Source organism: Anser cygnoides, chromosome 6, assembly GCF_040182565.1.
Source record: "Anser cygnoides isolate HZ-2024a breed goose chromosome 6, Taihu_goose_T2T_genome, whole genome shotgun sequence".
Classification (NCBI taxonomy): domain Eukaryota; kingdom Metazoa; phylum Chordata; class Aves; order Anseriformes; family Anatidae; genus Anser; species Anser cygnoides.
Genome location: NC_089878.1, coordinates 37,347,689 through 37,369,768, shown reverse-complemented (window position 1 = coordinate 37,369,768; position 22,080 = coordinate 37,347,689). Strand labels below are relative to the sequence as shown.

General features: G+C 43.0%; 1 protein-coding gene across 10 annotated transcripts in view; it reads left to right on the top strand.

Moving 5' to 3' along the window:
* Window positions 1–17,805: 17,805 nt before the first annotated feature.
* The window catches only part of LRP1B (LDL receptor related protein 1B), a 681,046-nt gene continuing 676,771 nt past the window's right edge, over window positions 17,806–22,080 (top strand). For all 10 annotated transcript variants that reach the window (XR_010832147.1, XR_007162924.2, XM_048062804.2 and 7 more), the window contains exon 1: window positions 17,806–18,126. Coding sequence is in view for 8 of the 10 variants with exons in the window: in XM_048062804.2 (XP_047918761.2) it covers window positions 18,048–18,126 (79 nt within the window). In the remaining 2 variants the exon portion in view is untranslated. The remainder of the gene's footprint in view (window positions 18,127–22,080) is intronic.

Genomic DNA, 22,080 nt, shown 5'->3' with positions numbered 1-22,080 from the left:
TATGCACTGAGCAGGCATATGCTCTGATCTGCAACAAGAAGTACTGATGGCAGAGGTGAACCTAAAATCATGTTGCTGTCCTGAGTTTGGTTGCTCAAGCCAAGGCTGAGAGCATGGTACCTACCTGGCTTGGAAGGAAGCCCAGAGGCACCTTGTAAAGGTAGCTGCCCATTGCTGCTCTTCTGAGTAAGGCTTTCTCCTTTTAAAACCCAGCTGGATGATGAAGTACTACTGACTCATCAACAGTGTAAGAGCATTTGTCCAAAAGAACGGTTCTTAGACCTTCCCTGTGGATCCATGAGCTCTTCTTGCCTTGTGCCAGAGGGATGCCCTCTGGGGCTCCTATTGAATCAGGTCACTACTTTGACTTTCCAGGGGACAAGGAGTGGGGAGTAACACAATTTTCTGGGTTTAACGTTTAAGGTTCTTGGTAGAAATAAGACCTCGTTCCATGTCTTGCAGTCATAGTTCTTGTTGCTTGTACCATAAATAGTTATCAGACTCACATGAAAATAACTCTGGTTAACAGAGCATTATCAGAGATAGCAGAGATGAAGGAGAACACAACCACAACAGAAAAACAAACAAACAAAAACAACACACCAAAAAAAAAAAAAACACCCAGAAGAAAATGTTTTGAAATGTCTAAAATGCTTGGGTACAGGGAGGGAAGTCTGTTACTTCTGCACAAAAGGGGAACTGGTACCAGCACATATTCTGCTGCACAGAATAAACTGAATAAAATTGTGAAGAATTAGGATTTGAACTAACATTACATTATATCCTTCTTTCTATATATATATATATATATATACATATATGTGTATTTGTCAGGACAAGGAGGTATTTTGGGAAGAAGAGAGATGTGGCTGTGGTGACTCTAGTTTTTCACCTGGCATTTCTCTGGTGAGTGACAGGTGTTGGAGATCAATTACAGCTCACAACAATTAATCACAAATGGCAGAGGTTACCATTTTTCTCCAAATAAAGCCGCTTTTGCCAATACTCTTACTCACAATGCTTACCTTGACCACAGTCCAATTTTAGATCTAGTAATTCTTGGCTCATCAGGTCCAAACAAACCTACCAAGGCAGTTTTGACATATATACAGATGCCCCCCTATACTAGAGTGCGGATTATTTCCAGGATCAAAGCTTTCACTGTAGGGGCTGTGAATGGTATTGAGGGGCCGGGAGCAGAAACCACTATTTATGTATAGGTGCTTCCTGACTGTCTTCCCCCACCCAGAGGTTCGTACGTAGGTTATTGCTTTTCCTGGTATGGGAGTGGAGCAATACTATGCTGGGTTGCTGCCAAGCTGAGGATGCTATTAAAACTGCATTTTAAGGTTTACATTTTGAGTGCTCTTTTATGCAACTTTAGATTTTGGCAGAAATGTTGTAATCCTGGAGAAACATCTAAAAATAATACTTTATAATTGCAACGTATAAATCTTTGATAGTGCTACCTTTCAGCTGAGACAGGTACATTTGCAATGGGAAACTGAAGCCCTTGGTGCTTCTGGCTACAGCACGGATTCAATGCAAGGAAAAAAGGAACACCTTGTTCTTTCCTGTACAGTTGTTCCTTATTACTGTCAGTATTCATGTCTATTAGTAGTGGCATCTCAAGACCACCTAATGAAGCTGCTAACCATGACCTAGAGTAAAAGAATTTGCATAAGGACATTGCAGACAGGATTGAATAAGATGGCAGAATACATGTTGTGATGCAATCTTTTTCCCTAGGCTTAAGTAAGGGTTGATTTAAAGTTTGCATGTCTGAGCAAAAAGCAATCAGCGCAAAGCTGCATGGTCAGGTTTGTGTCTCAGGATTTCCTTTACTCATCTTCCCGTTCGCACCTTAAATTAATTTCTCTGAAATTTAAAACATGGCTGAAGTAAGGGAATCATCTGATGTTTATTCCACGTTAACTAAGAATCATTAGACCCAAACTGAGTAAGCTTTGTCTAAGAAGCACAAAATTAAACCAAGTATATCTCTGAATATAAAAGCTCTTTCAAAACAGAATTATTATTTTAGCATTGTTAGACTTTAAGCAGAAGCTTTTCCTGTTTAATTTGGATGAGATGTGAGATCAACTTTTTCTCTTCTGAATTCCTTTTTGTGTACTTAATTTTTTAGTTTGCTAAAGAAAAAACATGTAATTGTCCTAAGCATGCCTATATTTTTGCAATTTAAGGATCAGAACATGCAAATTCTATCTTGAAATTATTGCGCATTTTAATCTTCTCATCTAAGGCCTTCAGTATGCGATTGTACAGGTGTGTTCTGACTTCCTAACAAGGTCCAAAAATGCAAATCCCCCTCAGTAAGCCCATTTTTATTCAGCAAAGAAGTAAAACCAATAATTAAACCATTTTTTTCCTCACCATCATTAGGTGGGAGAGCAGAGAATACTGGGCAAGACACCTGCTTATTATACTGTAAGATATTTTCATATTCCCCTGTTGAGCATGTTATGAATAAAGGCTTTTGATAAATTTCCCCAGACTTATTCAAGGAAAAATTGTTGTCTTCATCAATAGAGTCAAAAGAAATGCTTTTCTCTTTTTCCTTTTGCCCAGATCTCATATTTCTGTGGTTGCTATAGAAAGCTATTGCTGGAGCTCATATTTAATAAGTTCTCTTCTCCATCACCAAATAACTTTCTAATACCCAGTATTCCTAGGTGTTTGTTTTAGGTATCGTTCTCCACAATCTCTCTCTCTCTCTCTCTCTCTAATCTGTAAAAGGGACGAGGTTTTCTTTTCTCTCCAGATGATTTCTAACTTCAGAATTTCTGAATTTCATGCAGTTCCTCCATTGTCAAGCAGCAGCCACCAATCCATAGAGCAAACCACTCTTACTGAGTTTACTTCTGCTCTTTGGGGAAGGCAGACATTCAGGCAAATGCTGGGTGTTCACGGTTCCTGTTGTAGCTGACAAGGAGCAGCTTTGTTTGCCTGACATGTTGAGGTGGACTTGCTGGGTGGCGAGCCTTTGCGTCTTTCTTCCACGGGAGCAGCAATGGTTGTAGTTTCTGCTGGTCCTGCAGGAGCAGGGACAGGAGCAGCAACTGAGGTGGGCAGGAAAGGTTCAAAAAAATTAAGAGAGTGGCAAATCGCAGAACTAATGCTTTTTCCATTTTCAGATAAAATAGCCGTGGCAGCAGCCTTCCTGCTGAAAAGCAGACGTAATGTGAGTGACAGCAAATGGGTGAACTTGAAAGCCTTGAGAGTAGTTCTTGCAAAACATGCAGCACCCGTTTGTGGGTGCCTGATAGAGAGGGAGTTTTGCCTAGGGCGGCAGAGCCGCTGCAGCCTGACCATGTGAAGGGATTACTCAAGGAAGCTGCTTTTCATTCAGTGTCAGGTACGTGCAGCAGATGATGCATAATGTGACGATGCATCATTTATGCTATTGTCCTATGAGGGTTATGAATTCCAAAATGTAAAAAGCGCTGTATGACACAAATTGACTTTTTCCACTCCCTTTAGTGAAATATGGGAATAGAGATGTACTAGAAGCAGAAACACTAGCTGAATTACACACCACACAAGAGTTTTATATATCAAACAAAACAGATCCATGCTTTTAATTATGCAGTGAAATGCAATAGTAAACTCAAAGATATATTTTTTTTAATCTTAATGCCTAAATGTTAAGCTAGATATAAAAGGGAGGCATAAATAAATGATAAATTGTTGATTACTTTGAAAGCTTATTTAAAATTTCTATACTGTGGTGCTGACAGTGAATGACCTAAATTGGCCTAACAGATGCAACTTAATGTAGAAAATACCACAATGGCATTATATTCAGCTGCGGGTGAGATGGGGTGGGGGGGAGTTCAACGTACTAAAGTGATTCAGTTCATGTGAAGATAAAGCCCTTACGTAATCGATTACAACAGGTTTGTGAGATTCCTAACACAAGAACAGTGAAAGAAAGAGGAAAACAACTCTAGATTCAGCCAATAAATCTGATCTGAGCTTGAAGAATGCATGCAAAAATATGACCTTGATTTACTTATGTTGACTATTTCAGTGTAGTGTAAACCTATGTTTAGCTAATTCTCCACTCCCTGCCCTCATTTCTGCCATACATTGCGTTTATAAAGATGCATACCCACATTTCACGTACATACACGTATTCGGCTCAGGCCATGGCATTTTTTAAGACACCTGAAATTGGCAGCAGAGCACAGGTTTAGCAGCCTGACTTCAGAATTCTGCCTATTCCTCATGCACCGTGCACACTCCCACTTCAAACAGAGATCTGTGCTCGTTATTCAGTCCTTTTCTTCAGGTTGTCATCGTATCTTCTTCTTCAATCTGTCCTGGTGCTCTAGCTCAGGTGCCAGCACTTAGAGGCTCCTGGCAAGCTCACAAACCCTCTCTCTACCAGGCAGCAGGATGAGCCCCGTCTTTAACACAGGAGGGCGATCCAGGCAGGCACAGCACCGCCCTCCCGTCTACAGCCCGCGGACCGGGCAGGTGCTGCTGAGGGCTGATCACCAAGGAGTGGGATGGGAAGCTGGCATCTGAACCTCTGTTTGCGTTACAACTCCCCGCTGTTTGATTAGAAAATCAGGGCTGGTTGCTGCCCTTGGGAAACCCCACGCACCTGCAAGGCAATTGCCGTGCTGTGGAAGTCTGTGTGAGTAGTGGCTTTTGGTGCCCTTGTGGGATATGGATATTTGGTAATGTGGAAAAAGCTGTTGTGTATCGCACGGAAAAGCCAGAGGAACGTTACGTCACCTCCCTGTTGCTCTTCCCTTTCCCTCCACAGTCATTTCGCAGAGCCACGCAGGCACTGACATCAGCTACCCTTTGAAAAAGACAGCTGGGGAATATTTTATCCAGAGACACTTACTTTTCACTAGATTAATTTCACATTATTTAGACCTCTCTTGGAGGAACGGGTAAACGAGGCTGGCAACCAAAGGCAATGCGTGATGACTTCAGCACAAAGCCAGCATCCACTGGAGGAGCGGAGCTCTGCCCCATAGCTATCGCCCCACCTGCAGCCCTCTGGCATGACCTTACTGCTGGTGGTCCTGCTCCATCTCTGCTACAGCCCTAGTGGGTTGCGTGCCTCCTGTCAGTGCTCTGCAAAAATTAGGAAGGCAGTTCACTTCTGTCTCGACCAGCAATAATTAGGATGCTTTTTGCATCTGATGCTCCTCTGCATGCAGAGCATAGATCACGTTTCCTGGATCGTCCCCCCACTTCTTCCCGCGCCATCCGCCCCCCACCTCTGTTTGTTCTGGCTGCCTTGTGCGCTGTGCAGAGAAGGGCAACATATGCTCCGTAATCAGGAGCGTCTCCCCTCCAAAATTTGGGATGGATGGGTGGCCAGCCGCAGTATGACAGGCAACAGACAGAACGCAGCTCATGCATGGGACCTCGAGGTAGGGAAAACAGCGCATGCCAAAATCTCTGAGGTCTGGGTGTGCGCCTCGTGGGTTTTGGTGCTGGGCCAGAGCCGCTAGCCCAGCTACCTGGCTGCTCCGCGTGCTCGCTTCCCATGGGAAAACAGAGTGGGGCTGTGTCTCCAGAACCCCCCTGAGGCTGGGAGATCGACCTTGTGCTACCCACCTCCTCGGGAAGGAGCAGATGCTCCTCCCTGACGCGGCAATGAGGAGTGCGGCTCCCAGGAAGGGGGCTCGCCATGCCGAATGCCAGGGCTGCCGTCCCGCAGCCCTGGGAAGGAGGCCAGGGCGTCTCTCGAATCTCAGTCAAAGTCCCCAGGCTGCCAGGATTTTGTTAAATAAATCTCGTTCTCTATCCACCGGACCAGATCTTGCACTTTGAGCATATCTTTCAAGCTGCTGACAAGAGGGTTCAGCGGGCTGAACCTGTAGGATCACGCTCTGCCCGGGATGTGAGGCCAGAGCTCAGGCAGCAGGCTGGGCTTTGAAGGAAGGACGTCTCATATTTATTCATGATTTAATTAAGATAGATCAGCCTTTTCAGCCTTTTTGGAATATACATAAAACCAAATATATGTAAGGCTATCATTCCTCATATCAGCCCTATGCTTCTGTACAAAAAGTTACATTTCCCAATATTCTTGATAGAGTGATTCAATCCATCACCAGGGTCAGACCCTTCTATTCCCATGCGGGGATTTGGAGCAAGGCACAACAGGTTTGAATCCTGAACACCAAACAAAAGACACATGAAAAGCCAAAATCCCTCACATAATTTTGTTCAAGCCTTGTTTGAACACAAACCTCTCTGTGCTCTGGGTTTTATTCATTAAAATAAAGCACACAAAATAACTCTCACCTACTATTATTAATCATACGGATTTGCTCAGGAAAACAAATATACTTGGGCTTTCAGAACAAATCAATTCAGAGGAAGGGAATATTTTGGCTGCCATGGCAGCCCAGAAGAGGGTAAAAACAAACATCTTTGCTGCTGATAGTTTGCGGCTGACTCTGCGATGGACCAGTGGTGATGTGCAATGCTATTTTTAAACAGCAATTGTTTAATCACTTCTGTTCCCCTGGGCTGAGGCTAGAAATGATGCCTCTGGAGCACTTTGTCTACAAGGAGGTAGAAATAATTTGATCTCTTCCTTTATGGCTGCAGAGGAGACGGAACCGTATGAAGTATTGGCAACGCGCTTCACAGGGAATCTAAATATTGAGCAGAAGTGAGAGTGCGTTGGTCGTGACATCAAAGTGTCGTAATGTCACCAAGTGATCTGCTGCGAAACGTATCCTTGTCTCCAACAGGAAAGGGAAAAGCTTGCTTGAAACTGTATTTTCTTTTCTGGCTTCCTGTTTTTTTTTGCTGCAGAGTTAACTCTTGGGGCTCACGTGCCCACTTTATGTGAAAGGGGTAGATTGTTCTGAAGGGCATACGTAATTGCATGTAAGTATTTCAAGTATGGGTATTTCTGAAATTGTTTATTGGACTTGCTGATGGTTTGTCACAGCTGACAGCTCTATTGCTGACTTCTATGGAGGAATCAGAGCTAAATACAGACAGATCTGCCAGGAAGACAGTGTGCAGAGTCTCACCAGCAAGATCCGAATTGCAGCTTCCTTGCAATTCATTACAAACAGAGAACGCCCATACCTCCGTATCTGGACTCTTACAGCACACACGGATCCTGCAATACAGAAACGATTCCTGTTCTTAAAGCTAGAAGCCGTGACTCTCTTGCAGAAAAGCCTTCATTTCAGCAAAGTGGAGATATTTCCTAGGCACAGCCGTGATGCAGCTCTTTGTAAATCAGCAGCATTATGCACGCAGGAAACTTGACCTAGGAGTTAGAGGGAACACTCAAAGCACAAGCACAGAGAGTAATAGCCCAGCTTCACAGATGTCAATGGGAATTTTACTATTGACTTCCATAGGGCCGGGATCTCACCCATATCTGCATAGATGATTAATAGCTCCCCTGCCTTTCAATATCCTCTCTGGCTAACAATAAATTATCTCTGCCAGTGATTACTTTTAAGATGTAGCTCATAAAAATGCTTGTGAAAAGCAAATAGTTTTGCCTTTGGGACAGACTATATTAAATAAAGTGTTGGATATTTTTAAAATCTTCCCCAGATGGATTGCCATAGGGTACTACATGATCTTCTTGCCTCCATTTCAAATAGTCCCAGCTGTTTGTCCTGCTATAGCATTATCCTTGTAGATTTTTTAGAAAGAAAACCTTTCCATTAAAGTACATTTAATATGTGTGTTTGTTAAGTGTTTTTGCCTCCTTCTCTGTTTATGGCTTTGCAGAGATACTTTTGTTTACTTTGAGAAAAGACATAAATAAATCCCTGGTGCCTGTTACCTTTTTTTTTCCGCATGCACGTGTACCCCTAAGAAATAACGGGTGGTAAAAGCTGATGGGAGGAATCTGTTATTGTAATTTTATTTTCATCATCTTAAAATACTGGCCAAGTGCCAGTTTGGTGATGTATGTTGCTAGAAAGAAAAAAAGCCTTACTAATAATGTAGTAAATGATTTCTGATTTTGAAACCTACGGGACAGCTTCATTCAATAATTTCCCTGTGGGTCACTGGCTACTTAACACCTGTTTCTGTCAGATAAGTGACTCCCACCCCTGCCTCTCCCCTCCCCCTCCCCCCCCCCCCCCCCCCCCTTTTTTTTTTTTTTAATTGGAATAAGCTTTTAACATAAGCTGAAGAAGGATTTCACATGGACCTCTCTTCCCACCCGGTTCAGCTGCTATTGAATTTCTCTTTTCTGTTCATTCCTTAGGTTACCCTTTCTGCCTTTTCTTGCTTCCTGTACAATTTACTCACTTTTCTTTAATCTCCTCTATTCTTATTCAGAGAAAGGACACAGGGTTACTGGTGTACACAAAGCTTCAGCGTGTATTAAGACAGACAAAGTGTAAACCACAATGTACGTGTTGTCTTTCTGATTTGTATGGGATATTGCAGGAATATTCAGTCTCCTCTGGGACTCTAGGAGTGACTTCTGTTTTCTTTACTGAGAAAACAGTCATTTACTGCTACCCCTTGTTTCTTATCTGTTAGTTATTTATCCATGAAAGTACTTTCTCTCTCATCTTGCTGCAATTTTCTTTTAAGACTTCTTTGACAGAAATCATTGAAAGACTTCCAAAAATGAAAGTGCAGATGTTGAACCGTGTCCCTCTGGCATGGAGGGACAGCTGAGCCCCATTATTCCTGCATGTGGGGAGAAGAGTTGTCATCTTTTTATCAAGGAAAAAGAGCTGGAGAACAACAGGTCTATGTTCTTATCCAAATGATGAGACCTGACATTGAAATCTCAGTACCTCGGGACAGGTCCCTCACAGCCACAGGCATGTGCGTGTGTTTTGATATTTCTGCCCTCTTTTGCTGCTGTTTCTGGTAATGACCAATAATTTCAAAGCCCTTGAAGTTATTTTGCACACATACCGGGCACTGGACATTGCCTAATAGTCAGTGTCTCTTTATTTCTGGCTGAGCACACAGCCTACTGCTGCTGTCTCTTTAGATGGACATCTAGCATGCGGCCATGAAAACACTTCTCAGTTTATTGAAGTGAGGACCCATATGAACCAGGATGAATGGAACAAGACATCAGTTTGCCATCAGTTTACCAGAAAGATCCTTCATCTTTCTAGTCTCCTCCTTTTCATCCACTACCGCTGCTTGTATCCCCATAGGAGGAGGACACCTATCTTTTACAGCAGATGGGGAGAGCGGAAAATGAGCAAATCAGCATTTTGAATTAAAATCACATTTTCAAGGGAAATCTATCTCAAGCCCTAGCCAGTACCAATGAAGATCTACCTAGCAACTAGCTTAAGAAAACTTTCAGATATACTCAGTGTACAAAGGGACACAGGCTTTTGGGCGTCCACTGAGATCGGACATGTCCAGGTGAGCAAAAGTCCTCCCTGCTAACAGCAAATGAGTTGGACTTCAGACCAAGGAAAGGCAAAGTCATTCTGTGGGAAGAGTCTGTCTGCAGTTTGAGGAGAGGGACTAAATTTAATGTAGAGAGCCATGCTATTCCCATTTGTGTGCTCACAGCTCTACCTGTTCTGCTATAAGGAAGAAGAGTTGTGTAAAGATGAATGTGATCTTTGCTTAGAAGGTGAATTTAAATTTTCAATACGTTATTTTTTCATTTGACATCATTCACTGTGTTTTCTCATTTCTAGCTCTCCCTCTCCTCCATGTAGCAGTTTCTGAGTTTCATTGTTATTCCATCTACTGACACCAAAGAGTAAATGCTGTGATTCTCTAACAGCATTAGCCGAATGAGCCTGGGGGAGTTAACCCCTCAGAGGGTTTCTGTTCCATTGTGAAGTATGCTGTAACATCACTATACCTCTTGAACTTTTTTTTAACATCGCAGTTGATTTTTTTTTCCAACTACTTTCCTTTGCCCCTTCTGCCACCTTCCTTCTTCACGCTCCATAAGTGCATTTACGCAGACATAAGGTGCTCCATAAGCACATTTACGTAGATGTGTTGTGCTGCAGAATGTGCCATCCTACAGCACTTGGGGCAGTGCATGGGTTCAGAAAACATTGCTGTTGATAAAACTTGACTTTTTTTCACTTGCTTTTTAAAAGACAGCGTATGTATTCCAATGTATGAATGTATGCCTGAAGAGCAATGCTAATTCCACCAGCCCCGCAGGTATGTGACAGCCCAAAGGTTCTACACGTGAAGTTTCATCAGCGATGAGGTGCAATGTTTAATCCAATAACAGCCAGGAAACAAAAGGACAATATATTTTAATGTACTGCCAATGATAAATGGAGATAAAAAGAGAGAGTGTTAGCATCATTTTAAATTCTTATCCTTTAAGTACTCACTATAATTATTTTTTTCTTTCTTCTAATAGAACATACAAATTGCTGTCAAGTATTTCTCTTTGAGAACTATGTCACTGCAAGTTACAAACTCTGTTTGAGACTTCTATTTTTGTAAACTTTAAATTCTTTGCTAATTCTGTTAGAAAACGGATATTCCACTTTTTAAAATAAATCATACTTATGAGGGAAGACAATTTATCAATTTAAATGATCGCTTTTAAATAAGTTATATTTAACTGAATCTTCAATCCCCCATGCACACAGTTGTCAAAAAAAATAAATTATTGCAATGGAAAGAGAGATTGGCACTAAAGTTATATCAACCGCTGTAATTTTCCTTCGTGAGCTGTATCTTTATGGGACGGAGCTGTTTGTTTTTAAGGTTTTAGGCTCCTTTTCCCCAAGACGGAAAGATTTTCGGCTTCACGCCTAGTTTAAAGCCATTGTTTGAGGAGTAGCCTATGGGGGGCACTCAAGTACTGCAAACAGATCCTTCTCTTCCCAAACTACTCAGATTGTGCTTCGCTGAGATGGGGCAGACCCTGGGGCACATTTTCACATTACCGTTTATATAGAGAACAAAAGTGAGTAAAATAAACTAAACCCTTTTTTTTATTATTTATTTATTTTTTTTTAATCACAGGCTTGCTATTTCCTGATGAAAGACAAAGTGATATTAAAAGGTGCATTTAAATGACATTCAGAGCCTGATTATGCTAAAAGCGTAAAAGCATCGCCTAGACCGTGGAGCTTGTCTGCATTTTTTCAATTCTAAACAAGGTATCTTGTACATTATGTTTCAATGTTAGATACTATTATTATTCGCCTACTGAGTTTCTGGGATTGTCTTAAACTTTAATGACAGTCACGCATTCTGTTCTTGACTTTATGGAGTGAAACAATTATTTATTCAAATTACTTGTGAAATCTTTTTGTTGTTGTTGTTGTTAAACTTTATTTTATTTTATTTTATTTTTTTTGCCATGAAGGAAAAATTTGCCTACAGTTGTAGCCATGACTGTTTGCATTTGGACTGCTATCGTAAAGCCTTTATTTGATGGCAAAAACCTTGTACCAGCTGTTCCTTTATTTGATCTGTTTTATGATTAATAAGATTTAGCCCAAAACCAGAATGAAAATCATGCTACGGCACCTGGCTGCCATCACACAATAATTTGCTTTGAAGTGGGGAGGGAAGGCTCATTTAATCTTTGAAATGCGCAAATCCGTAAGTTTTCAATCTGATGCATTTTGGAGGAAGATACAGTAAAAGTGAATATAATAGCTGTCTGCAGGACAATTTTCTAAACATCTCAAACTGGCCAGTAGTTATAATTTGTCCTAAAGGAAGTGTTAAGGGAAGCTGGAGTAGTAAACTCTTATGCACACCAGCTCTCGTGCCTGGCCAGGCGGCACTGATGCCATTGCAATGCAATCGGGCTACGGAGGCTGCTGCGATGCACCAGTAGCCGTAGGGCTAAACACTGTGTAAGTGACAAAACGCAGCTTCTCGTAGAGGAAAACGTTGTGCCAGAAAGAAAGTGTTCACACGGGCTTCTTCAGTAATGCACGTGTCCAACGTTGATCGAGAAGGGGAAATTGTATCAGTTTATAACACTGATAAATCAAAGGACGTGGATGTATGGGATGGAAAGGGACAGCACTTCCCTTGGGAAAAGCGCCTATAATATAAACTCTTCACAAAATATGAAAAATAAAACTATGAAAAATATGAAAAATGAAGTGATAGTAGTGCTTTGCTCTAAGCCAAGATTTTTTTTTTTTTTTGCATGTAGAGCTGTTATACAATAGATAGTGGCAAGTTAGTTGTTTTTTTTTTGGTAATAATAACTTTATTATAATTGATTTTATAGCCATAAGGAGAAGTGATTTATGTATTTCCAGGGCATGTTAGATAACCACGAGCTTCCCAGGTCTGTCAGTATATATACACCTATTTCATATATCATCTTTTTCTCTGTGGTATCCTGCATGCTTATGAATACATGACTGATATATGTCATAATGAGATCCATTTACAATACTTATTAAGTGGCATGGATTCTCTCCGATTTCAATACTGCCAGATGTAATTCTTAAGCAAATACTTGTTTTTAAAATACTACTTCTAGTTTCCATGCTTCTGGCAAATAGCAAATATATGCTCCTGGAGAGCAGTAAAATATGGAAACCTAATAGAAGATTGTGGAAATAGATAATGACTTCTGTTGAATTACATTACGCTTTATGTATTATTATTATTTTAATCATTCACTATCACTGAGAAAGATTCCACTGGTTTATTCCTGTGTTTAGGAAATAAAAGATACAGCTGTGTACTTTACTTCACAACACTTACATGATGAAATTGAAAATTTCACACATTAGTTGCATTGAGATTTAATCAAAAAAAGATGAGTTTTCTCCTTAGGCAATTTTCCCACATATTTTTGAATAGGTCTTGTGTGAATGTTATACACTATGAAATTAATCCAAAGTTACTACTGGTAGGATGGGTTACCTCTGCCACCCCTTGGTGGTACCACAGAGGTGCTTTCGTGTTCACACCTCAACCATTTCAGTAACTGGATCTTCAGGACCAACGATGTGGAATATTTAAACGTGTGTTTAATTTTAAGCATGTGCTCATGGATATTTGTGAGATGAAGTCACAGTGTACACTGTCTTGGAAACTCACATTTTATTAAACAAAGGTAATTTTATTATGGTGTTCACAGCTGCAAAGTATATTTATTTGGGGATAAACTGGAGAAAATATTAGCTCGAACTGGCTAATATGCCGTGCAGTCTTGACACCAGTTTTACCATGGCAGTTTGAAACAGATTTAACCAGATATTTTTCTTGCTTTTTCCCACTTTTAATATTTTTTCCTAAGCTTTGTTTTCCCACAAGCATTACTTTGGGGACAAGGAGTTTCTCCATTTATTGGAAATAAACTTGATCTTCTCTGTGCATGCTGGTGCAGCACCTCTGAGTGCATCAGGGTGCCAGGCAGGAATTTTGGCCCATTTTACATAAGAAACTTAATTTATTGGGTAAGAAAATAATGTGAGAGTACAGTTGTCATTCAAAAGATTCTCCTTTTTGCAAAATTGTCCTTTAAACCGACTTCAAAAGGTGATGAGCTCTTTTCTGTTCTAATAACTTTTAGGAGCCTATTTTTCTGAGAAACAAGCCTTGCAATCAGTGTTAATGTCTCCCATTTATGTCTTCGCTGAAGCCTATCCAGCTAAGGGTGAAACGTCCCTTGTCCCAAGCAGACCTCTGGGTGCCATAAGCCAGGTTTTTGTTGCCTTGTCTTTAGCAGACGTGCATCAGCTCATCATCACGTGTCACCTGAACTCATGTGTGGCCCTGCTCTGCCTCGCAGGCAGTTACAGGCAGAGCGAGGCAGCAGAACTTCTTATGAGAGCTGGAAGATGGAGATCAGGCTTGTGGTTTCCAGGTTTAGAACTCCGGGTTTTTCTCGCCCCATTTTTTGTTGCATTTCTGTGGCAGGTCTTCACACTGATCCATTTAAAACGCCTGGAACGCCAGGCAGCGATTTCCATCCATGGCACTCGGTATGCAAATATGCACATTACAGCTCACACGTGAAGAACTTTTCCAGCAGCTGTTGAAGATGCACATTCAGAAAGTCTTTAGCAATGAAACCACTGTTGCACTGCAGTAATGAAAAATTCCTTTAGGGATGTTTTCTCTGGTAGGGATGGCTCGTAATGCAAAGCCATGAATTTGGAAACGGTGCCTTTTTTTTTTTTTTTTTTTTAATCTCGGGTCTTTCTTCCCTTCTCGCTCCCTTCAAATACCTTTTTCCTTCTTTCTGACCTCGTGTCAGCTGCTGCCTGGCAACTTTTTTTCTGCGTGGTGGGACAGGACAGGGCACCCAACCGCCTTCAGCCTGATGCCAGCACGATCCCCTAGCAACCCGGCCGGGCACCCGCGATGCTCTCCAAAGGGCTGCGCGCATTGCTCACTACCTCTGCACCCACCCCTCAGCTCAGCACCCGCTGTTCTGGGCGCTCAGGAGCCTGCAGGGTGACAGCCACAACCCGCCCATCCACAGGAAGGCCACATGTGATGTGGAATAGGTAAAATACATCCTAAGACAGTTTTCAGGGATGCTCTTGGGGTAGCTCCGTGGTGCCTAATGTCAGGATTACCTTTGGCCGATAATTAATATTCCTGCGTTGTGTTACACCAGCGAGCACGAATGATTGGTTCTACTTTGTTTAATTTATCTCAATAAGAGATTTCATAATATTCTATAGCTTGATGAATTCATTTATTTAACCTGTCAGTGTTAATTTCTCTGATTAGGAGGAAGGAGTTAGAAAGCACCGTAGGAGCAAACAGGTCTCTAGCAGCATTTTTAACTTTGCATTTTCTCTTTGGTGGCACTTCACTCTAGTCTCCTGTATAAGTACATTTTTGGGGTTGTAGTGATGAATAGACACTGATAAACACTCTTTGTCTCTCTACTCCATGCCTGCTATAGGCTCGACTCTCCAGTGCTTCTCTGTTGGGTCTGTCAGAGGGAACTGGTTGGGGACCTCAGTCAAGGTGACAGACTGACTCCAGTCCCAGTCTGGGGACTATTGCTGTGCTCAGGGCACCATGCAGGGACCCGAATGAAGCTGTGTGCAGAAATACAGTGGCTACATCCAGCCCAAATCTCCTTTTTTAAAAAATAAAATAAAAAATTAAAAGTACAGGAAAGCATTCTGTATAGCAGGTTGGTGTTTGAAGAGTTGGAATTATATCTACATAGAGATACTGGGTTGGTATCTGGTCATTTCATTACACAATTGTAGGTTTACTCACAGAAGATATACCTGAAAACTTTTTTTACAGAGGGGCTCCTATTGACGACTTTATCTGAGGTGAAAAGGAGATGTGGGACCCCCCCCTGCTCGTATGTCTCTGTACTGTATGGTTCAAGTCATCCAGTTCAGTCCCGGGGATGTGACTTCATAACCAGTGACGTCTAATGGAAATGAAATGGAGAACGATTTATCAAAGGTCAACTTTTATTTGTTCAACAACCTGTATTTTAAACCCAGGCTTCTACAATAATTATCCCCACAGTGCTAGCTTAAAGCAAGCTACGTTTTTGGGCAGCGATTTGACAAATGATTACTTACAGGTAATTGCCTTTCTAGTCATAATTCTGACGGCATGCTCGGTATTGACACCTTATTTCCTGTAAACAAGGAGGCCACTGACTTTTATTATAAATATTATTTAAATATTTTAATAAGTGTAGGTGCATGTCGGATCTGCAGTATTGAAAGTAAGATCAATTAATTCTTCAAAGACTCTCATAAATGTTAATGTTTAAAATGGGCAGTAAATTGCACCGCATCATTAAAGGAAATTATTCGAGAGCACTGAGGACTGCAGTTGAATAAGTATGGAATAAGACCGAACAGGAGCAAATTAGAAATAAAGCATCAGATGGTTGAAAACAGGATTTGCATCGCGGTGTTGTGGGAAGGCGTGGAAGGCCAGCATGCCAATGAACAGGTAATGTCTGGGGGAAAAGCATGACCACTGCTAACTGTGCAGACCCTCAGGCTTTTGCAGAAGATGCAAGAAGTCGAGATGAAAGGAGACTGTGTTGTACAGACCCTTCTGTATCCCAAGAATACAGTGGCAGCATGCTCGTTTGCCAACGCTCATGTCTCTATGTCTCTGCACCATGTGAGAGTCCTGGCACGTGGGAAATGTCACTGATTTACGCAGGAATTCCTCACCACTTGGAATTCCCTGGTTTTCCTTCACACATTTTCTCATTTAGCTCTGGCATCTGCACGTTTTCATATCTGAAATGTAAAAGGTTGCTCAAATAAAATCTTAATTAATGCAAAAGAGCCGTCCAGGTGGCTCTGGTGGCTTAGAGAAGGATGCCACCTGTAAATGTGCTGGAACATTGTTTCAGTGTGACATTCAGCGTGACTTCATTTGGGTTATAGAAGCCACGGATTTCCAAGACCATGGACAATGCCAAATTTTTTGTCTGTAGTTCAAATCTGTTCATTTCATATTAGCAAAGGTTTTCTACATTGGGATCTATAATTCTGCTCAGTTATGGTCATATAAATACAAATTGACTGTAGGGGAATTATATGGGCTTTATGGACAGTAGATAAATGCAGAATTTGTTCCAACTGGATTTTTTCCCCTCAGCTGTAAATTACTTGGAGTAATAAAGCTACCAGCATACCTCTGTGAGTTCTGCCAGCCTGGCTCTGGGGGCATTACAGGGACCAGGACAGGGCTTTTCACTTCTTGGGCAACTGCATCACGGGGTCCTTCCTCCATTTCAGCAGAAATAATGAAATATTTCATGTTGCTTCTGGGCTGTGTGCTATTCCTTCCTTCAGCAGCACTTGGTCTTTCTGCCTCTTGAAGTTTCTTGGCTGTGCTGCTTCATATAAAAGGCATTAGGTTCTGTGTTGGGGAATACAAACATGAAGTGAAAAGGACTGAGGCTTTACCCTTGAAATGCAAAGGTCTCGGTAGTCAGTTTTAGCACCTTGCTGTCTTTGGAGAAAACTAATATCTGAGGGTGATGTGAAAGCTTTATCACCTTTCATCTGGTAAACGGACTGGTTCAAAAAAAAAAATTGTAAAAATGTGATGAGCAAACCGTAGCAGTGTTCTGCGACGATTTCAAGGTAGTATGTTTATGTAAGGCAAAAGTTATGGTTTGGTGGTACAGAAAGGGGAACAAACACATGATGAGAGCCTACTGCCTGCTCAAATGTACATCAGGACCCACCATTCACTGGCACAGAGTTTGCAAAGCGGCCTTTGGGCATCAAACTTTGCTCTCATGTGGATGATGAAAGTCACTTTCTCATGGATCTTTACTCTCTGCAGCTTAATAAGGTGAGGGTGGGAGGTTTTTTTTGCCAAGTCACCAAGCCTGCTGTCGAAGCCTTCCAGAGGAAGGAATTTATAAGGAATAAATTAATAAATCCAGAGAACTCTGGGAATTAAGGAGCTAAATAAATGGATGGGAGTTAAGAAATGAAATAAATGGATGAATAATTGAAAGGTTAAAGATTGAAAAAGAGAGGAAATAAAAAAGGAAAAGGATGGAATAAAAAAGGAAAAGATGAAATAAAAAAGGAAAAGATGAAATAAAAAAGGAAATGATGAAATAAAAAAGGAAATGATGAAATACAAAAGGAAAAAGATGGAATAAAAAGGAGAAGATGGAATAAGAAGGAGAAGATGGAATAGAAAGGAAAAGGTAGAATAAAAAAGGAAAAAGATGAAATAAGGGAAAAAGGTGAAATATAAAAGGAAAAAGATGAAATAAGGGAAAAAGATGAAAAAAAAGAACGTAAAAAAGGAAAAAAAAGATGAAATTAAAAAAAAAAAGGAAAAAGATTTAGGAAGAAAAAAAAAAAAACAAAAAGTGCCCCGCGTGCGGGGGGCGGCAGCCGCCTTCCTCCGCGCGGCTCCGCGGGCGCGGGGCGTGCCGCGGGGCGGGGCGCGGGGCGGGCGGGGGCGGAGCGCGGCGCTGGGGGCCGCGGGCGCCCCGCGCTGCCCGCTCGCTGCGTGCGGTGAGCCCGGAGCCGCAAAGCCCCGCTGCTGCCGCTGCTTCTGCTGCTGCCGCTGCCGCTGCCCTCCCCGGTCCCCGCGCACGGCGGAGCTGCCGCCGCCGCTCCGCGCCCGCCGCGATGCCCGCGCTCCTCCTGGCCCTGGCGGCAGCGCTCTGGGGATTCCCGGCCGGCGGCCGGGCAGCGGGAGCCCGCGGAGGTAAGGGGCGGCAGCCCGGGGAACTTTGCGGAGCCGGTGATGCCCCCGGTGCCGCTGCTGGCAGAGCGGCGGGGAAGTTTGGAGGCTGCCCCTGAGCCGGGGTGGCGGCGTGGAAACTTAGGGGATGGGGATGGAGAAGGGGATGGGGGTGAGGGTAGGGGTGAGGACGAGGATGGAGAAGGGGATGGGCATGGAGAAAGGGGTAGGTATGAGGACGAGGATGAGGATGATGAAGATGAGGATGAAGATAGGGATGGGGGTGAAGATGAAGATGGGGATGAGGATGAGGGTGGGGAAGAGGATGGGGATGGAGAAGGGGATGAGGGCACAGCCGGCGACCCGCCGCGGTCCGGGAGAGGAGGGGGCTCCGGGACCCCTTGGGGCGCGGCGGCTCCGCTCTGGCTCCGGAGCAGAGCTGACTCCGAATCGGGCTCCCGGCGCCGCCGCCCCGAGGTGCGCCCGGCTCCCGGCCGCCCGAGTTGGCTCCGCGCCGCTCCGCGGCTCTCTCCTTTGCGACCGCTTTGTCGCGACCCACGCGGCTATCGCGAACGAGCGGCGGTAGCGTCCGGTGTCGCGACACGCGAGCGACCGGAGGGGGGGAGGCTCGCAGGAACGAGCCGGCTCTGCGCCCGGTGCCCGCGCTCGTACTTCAGTCAGGAGGCGAAGATCGGCGGTCGCGATGGGCTGCGCGCGATGGAAAATATTTCACGAACTTTCCGCCGTGCTCCCCAAACGGGCGGGTTGGGTTTCGGCAGCCGCAACCTGCCTCCGAGCCGGGGGAATAAAAATGAAACTTGCAAACATTTGGTGGAATTGTGCTGGAAACGGGTCTGTCGCTCCGTCCCCCCCCTTTGGAGATGAGCAGGTGCCGCTTCTTCCTCAGTATCAGTTTCTGGTGTTTCAATTTTGCATCGTTTTCCCCGTATTTTGTGTTTGTAGTTACCTTGCTTGGATTCAGTGTTTCACAAAAAAAAAAATGTGCTGTCAGCTTACGTTACGATCAATCCCATCTTAAAAGGCAACATCCTTGTAAATCATACCGGCCCCAAAAGTGGGATAAATCAAATTTACTTAGAATCAACTAACTCATCATATCGTAACGTCACGTCTTATCAAAACCGAGCGGAGTACACATTAGGACTTAAAAGGCGTTTTGTTAAAAAATGTCAAGTGGTCTCAACCTAAAAGGGATTCGGGATGAGGCTTCCAGGAAGAAAATTACATTTGCACATCAGATAAACTTTATGATATGCTGCAAAAATTATTGACGGTACCAAGCTGATTTTCCTTTGCGGGAGGAAATTCTGGGGCACTGAAGCGTGCTTGGCTTAATGTATGTGAAAGGTACTGAAATTTGGGATGCACTGTGGCTCGCCATTGGTAATACGAGAATTGAGGAAATGTCATGGATCGTGTTAATAGCAGTGTTGTGGTAGCCATGGTGATATTAAATATTAGTGAGGTTCTGCAGGGAGAGGTGACACCTATTAGACCAGTGGATAACATTAGGGAAAAAGGGTGAGGGGAAAAGAAAACACCAAAGTTTGAAGTATGTAAAGATTTTCTCTAGGTTTGCAATATGCTGGAGGAGTTTTATCGGACCGGCTCTGTCCTCAGCCAGGTTACAGCTACACTAGAGTATATTACATGACATACATATTACATTATTTTTATATATTTATATATATGTGTATATATATATATGTATAGAAGTTGGGAAGGAAAAATCTCGTGGAGAAAGAAATGGAAATGAGGTGAAAAAGAAGGAAAAAGGCAGTCTGGAGAGGGGAGTCCCTCCAGGAGGGAGAAGTCCTGCAGCTGAGGCTGTGCTACCTGGGTGACGAGGAGGTACAGCTCGCCTTACAGTGCTTCAATCAGCCTCTTCCTGAGGAGGCTCACAACCCCATTCCCTTGTAGTTATTCTGGTAAAGAAGCTGAGAAGCCTTGCTAATGCTGGCAAGGCTGAGGAGCCCCAGGTCCCATCCCTACCTGCCCAGAGCTGGAGCTGGCAGCCCTGGGGCTGCGGGGAAGGTGCCTGGACTCAGGGGCTGGGTTTGGATAACCTGTACAACTACGTTGTGTGGTTTGGTTCTTTCCCCCAGTGAAATGTGTATCCCCAGTAGCGTTAATGAGTATGCGGCTCGTTATTAATAGGCTTGCTGCTCATTGCTTGCCCGCAGCTCAGCTTGGTGGCAAACCACAGCTGGCAGGTGCCCTGGTTGTCCTCGTCAGTGTGGTCCTTCAGGTGGTCCTCCTCCACAGGTAGGCTTTGTACCGAGCAGAGGGGTGTTCTCTGGTAAATTAAAACTCAGCCCTTTCCCCCAAAGGACGATGTATCGCATGTTCAAGTCATGCTTTGGGGTAACTTAAGCTTTTAAAGAAGGAAAAGCAAACCTTCACGAAAGCTACTCCTCTCTGGAGTCATAAAGCCTTCAGAAATTTCCATCTTTATTCCACTTAGCAGGGAATTTACTGTTTTCAGGGTGTCCTTTGACCATATTTAAGTAAGGGCTGGAAATGAATGACTTAAAATGGAGTTTTCAGGTTCAAGGTTCAGCTGACGTTAATTTGGATTACTGGCCCGGTAGCAGAAACTGACCAGGTGAAATAAATCTGTCTCCTTCTGGTGGGGGTGATTGCTGGTGGCCTCCCCTCTCCAGCAAGGTGCCCCAGCGGGTGACAGTGGGGATGCCAGGGGGTTTCCAGCCATCTCGTTATTAGTAGCTGAATGTTTGAAACCAAGTGCACCGACCACTGCTGTGCTTCGCCAGCCTGGGCTCCAGTTTGGCAATGCATTGGGAAGTATTCCCAAAAAAGCTCCTTCTGTGCTGTGCTTCAGAGGTGCTTGCTTCATACTCATGTTTTATGTGTCTTGGACATAGATAAGTACTAATATCTTATACCGAAAAGAAATGCTTCCAAGGTCGCAGCGACATTCCTATTTATTTATTCCAAAGAACAACGCTGCAGGAAGCACGGTGTGCTTTTAAGAACTTATCTGTCACGGGAGAGGCACAATTACAGAGAAGCTTGAAGATATATCAAGGAATTTAGGACAGTAGTTAGAAGGATGTGCAATAAGAAGTAATTAAAGAAAGAAATCGTGAGAGATTTCCACAAGTGCAATTTCAGTGACTGGTTTTATGGGGCAATCAGTGATGTATGTGTGTCCGCGATTGAGTATGTGATTGCATGCACAAAATCCTGATGCTTCTGGAGACTGAGCAAACTGTGTTGGGTTTTCTCTGAACCGACGTGCGTATTCTCTCTTATTCAAGTTATTTTATGCTCAGTTCAATGGTTTTGGAGAGCTTTACTCGAATAAAAGGAAAAGTGTTAGAAGTGCACAAACTGCTTAAAAGGCAAAACTTTGTTTTACAGTTCAAAAATGTATGTTTTATATGAAAGGATTGTATGTAAACTTGTTCTGTGGCAAATCTTTTGCTAATTTATCATAGGGGTTTTGTCTGGGTTTTGTCTGGTATTCCTGTGTGTTGAAGTAGCTATTCTCCAAAGGTTTATAGAAAATCTCTTCTTACTTCACACAGTAGCTTTTTTGAAATGTTATGTGTGAATTTGAGCACATACACATACCTTTACATTCATATGGACCCCGGTCTTACCCCACTTGCTTCAAGTGGCAAAACTCACGCTAGCAATGAAATAAGTGCAGTTTGGAAGCCCTTGTTCCTCTAGAGCCTGTTGTATGTGCTTTTGTCTGTTATTTGGAGTTGAAGAAAATAGATTTCTCTTTATTGATTGTAAAGTACTTATGTAACTTTAATTTAAGAATTTAGAGCTCTGTCTGTCTGTAGAGGTGCTGGTAATCTAGATAGTAGAAAGTTCTTGTTACAGCATCGTACTTTGAGTCCCAGCATGTTGTTTTTCCTAGTTTTTAATATATTAATTTGTCTTTAATAGTTATGCTCCTTAAAACGTAATTAAATAAAATTT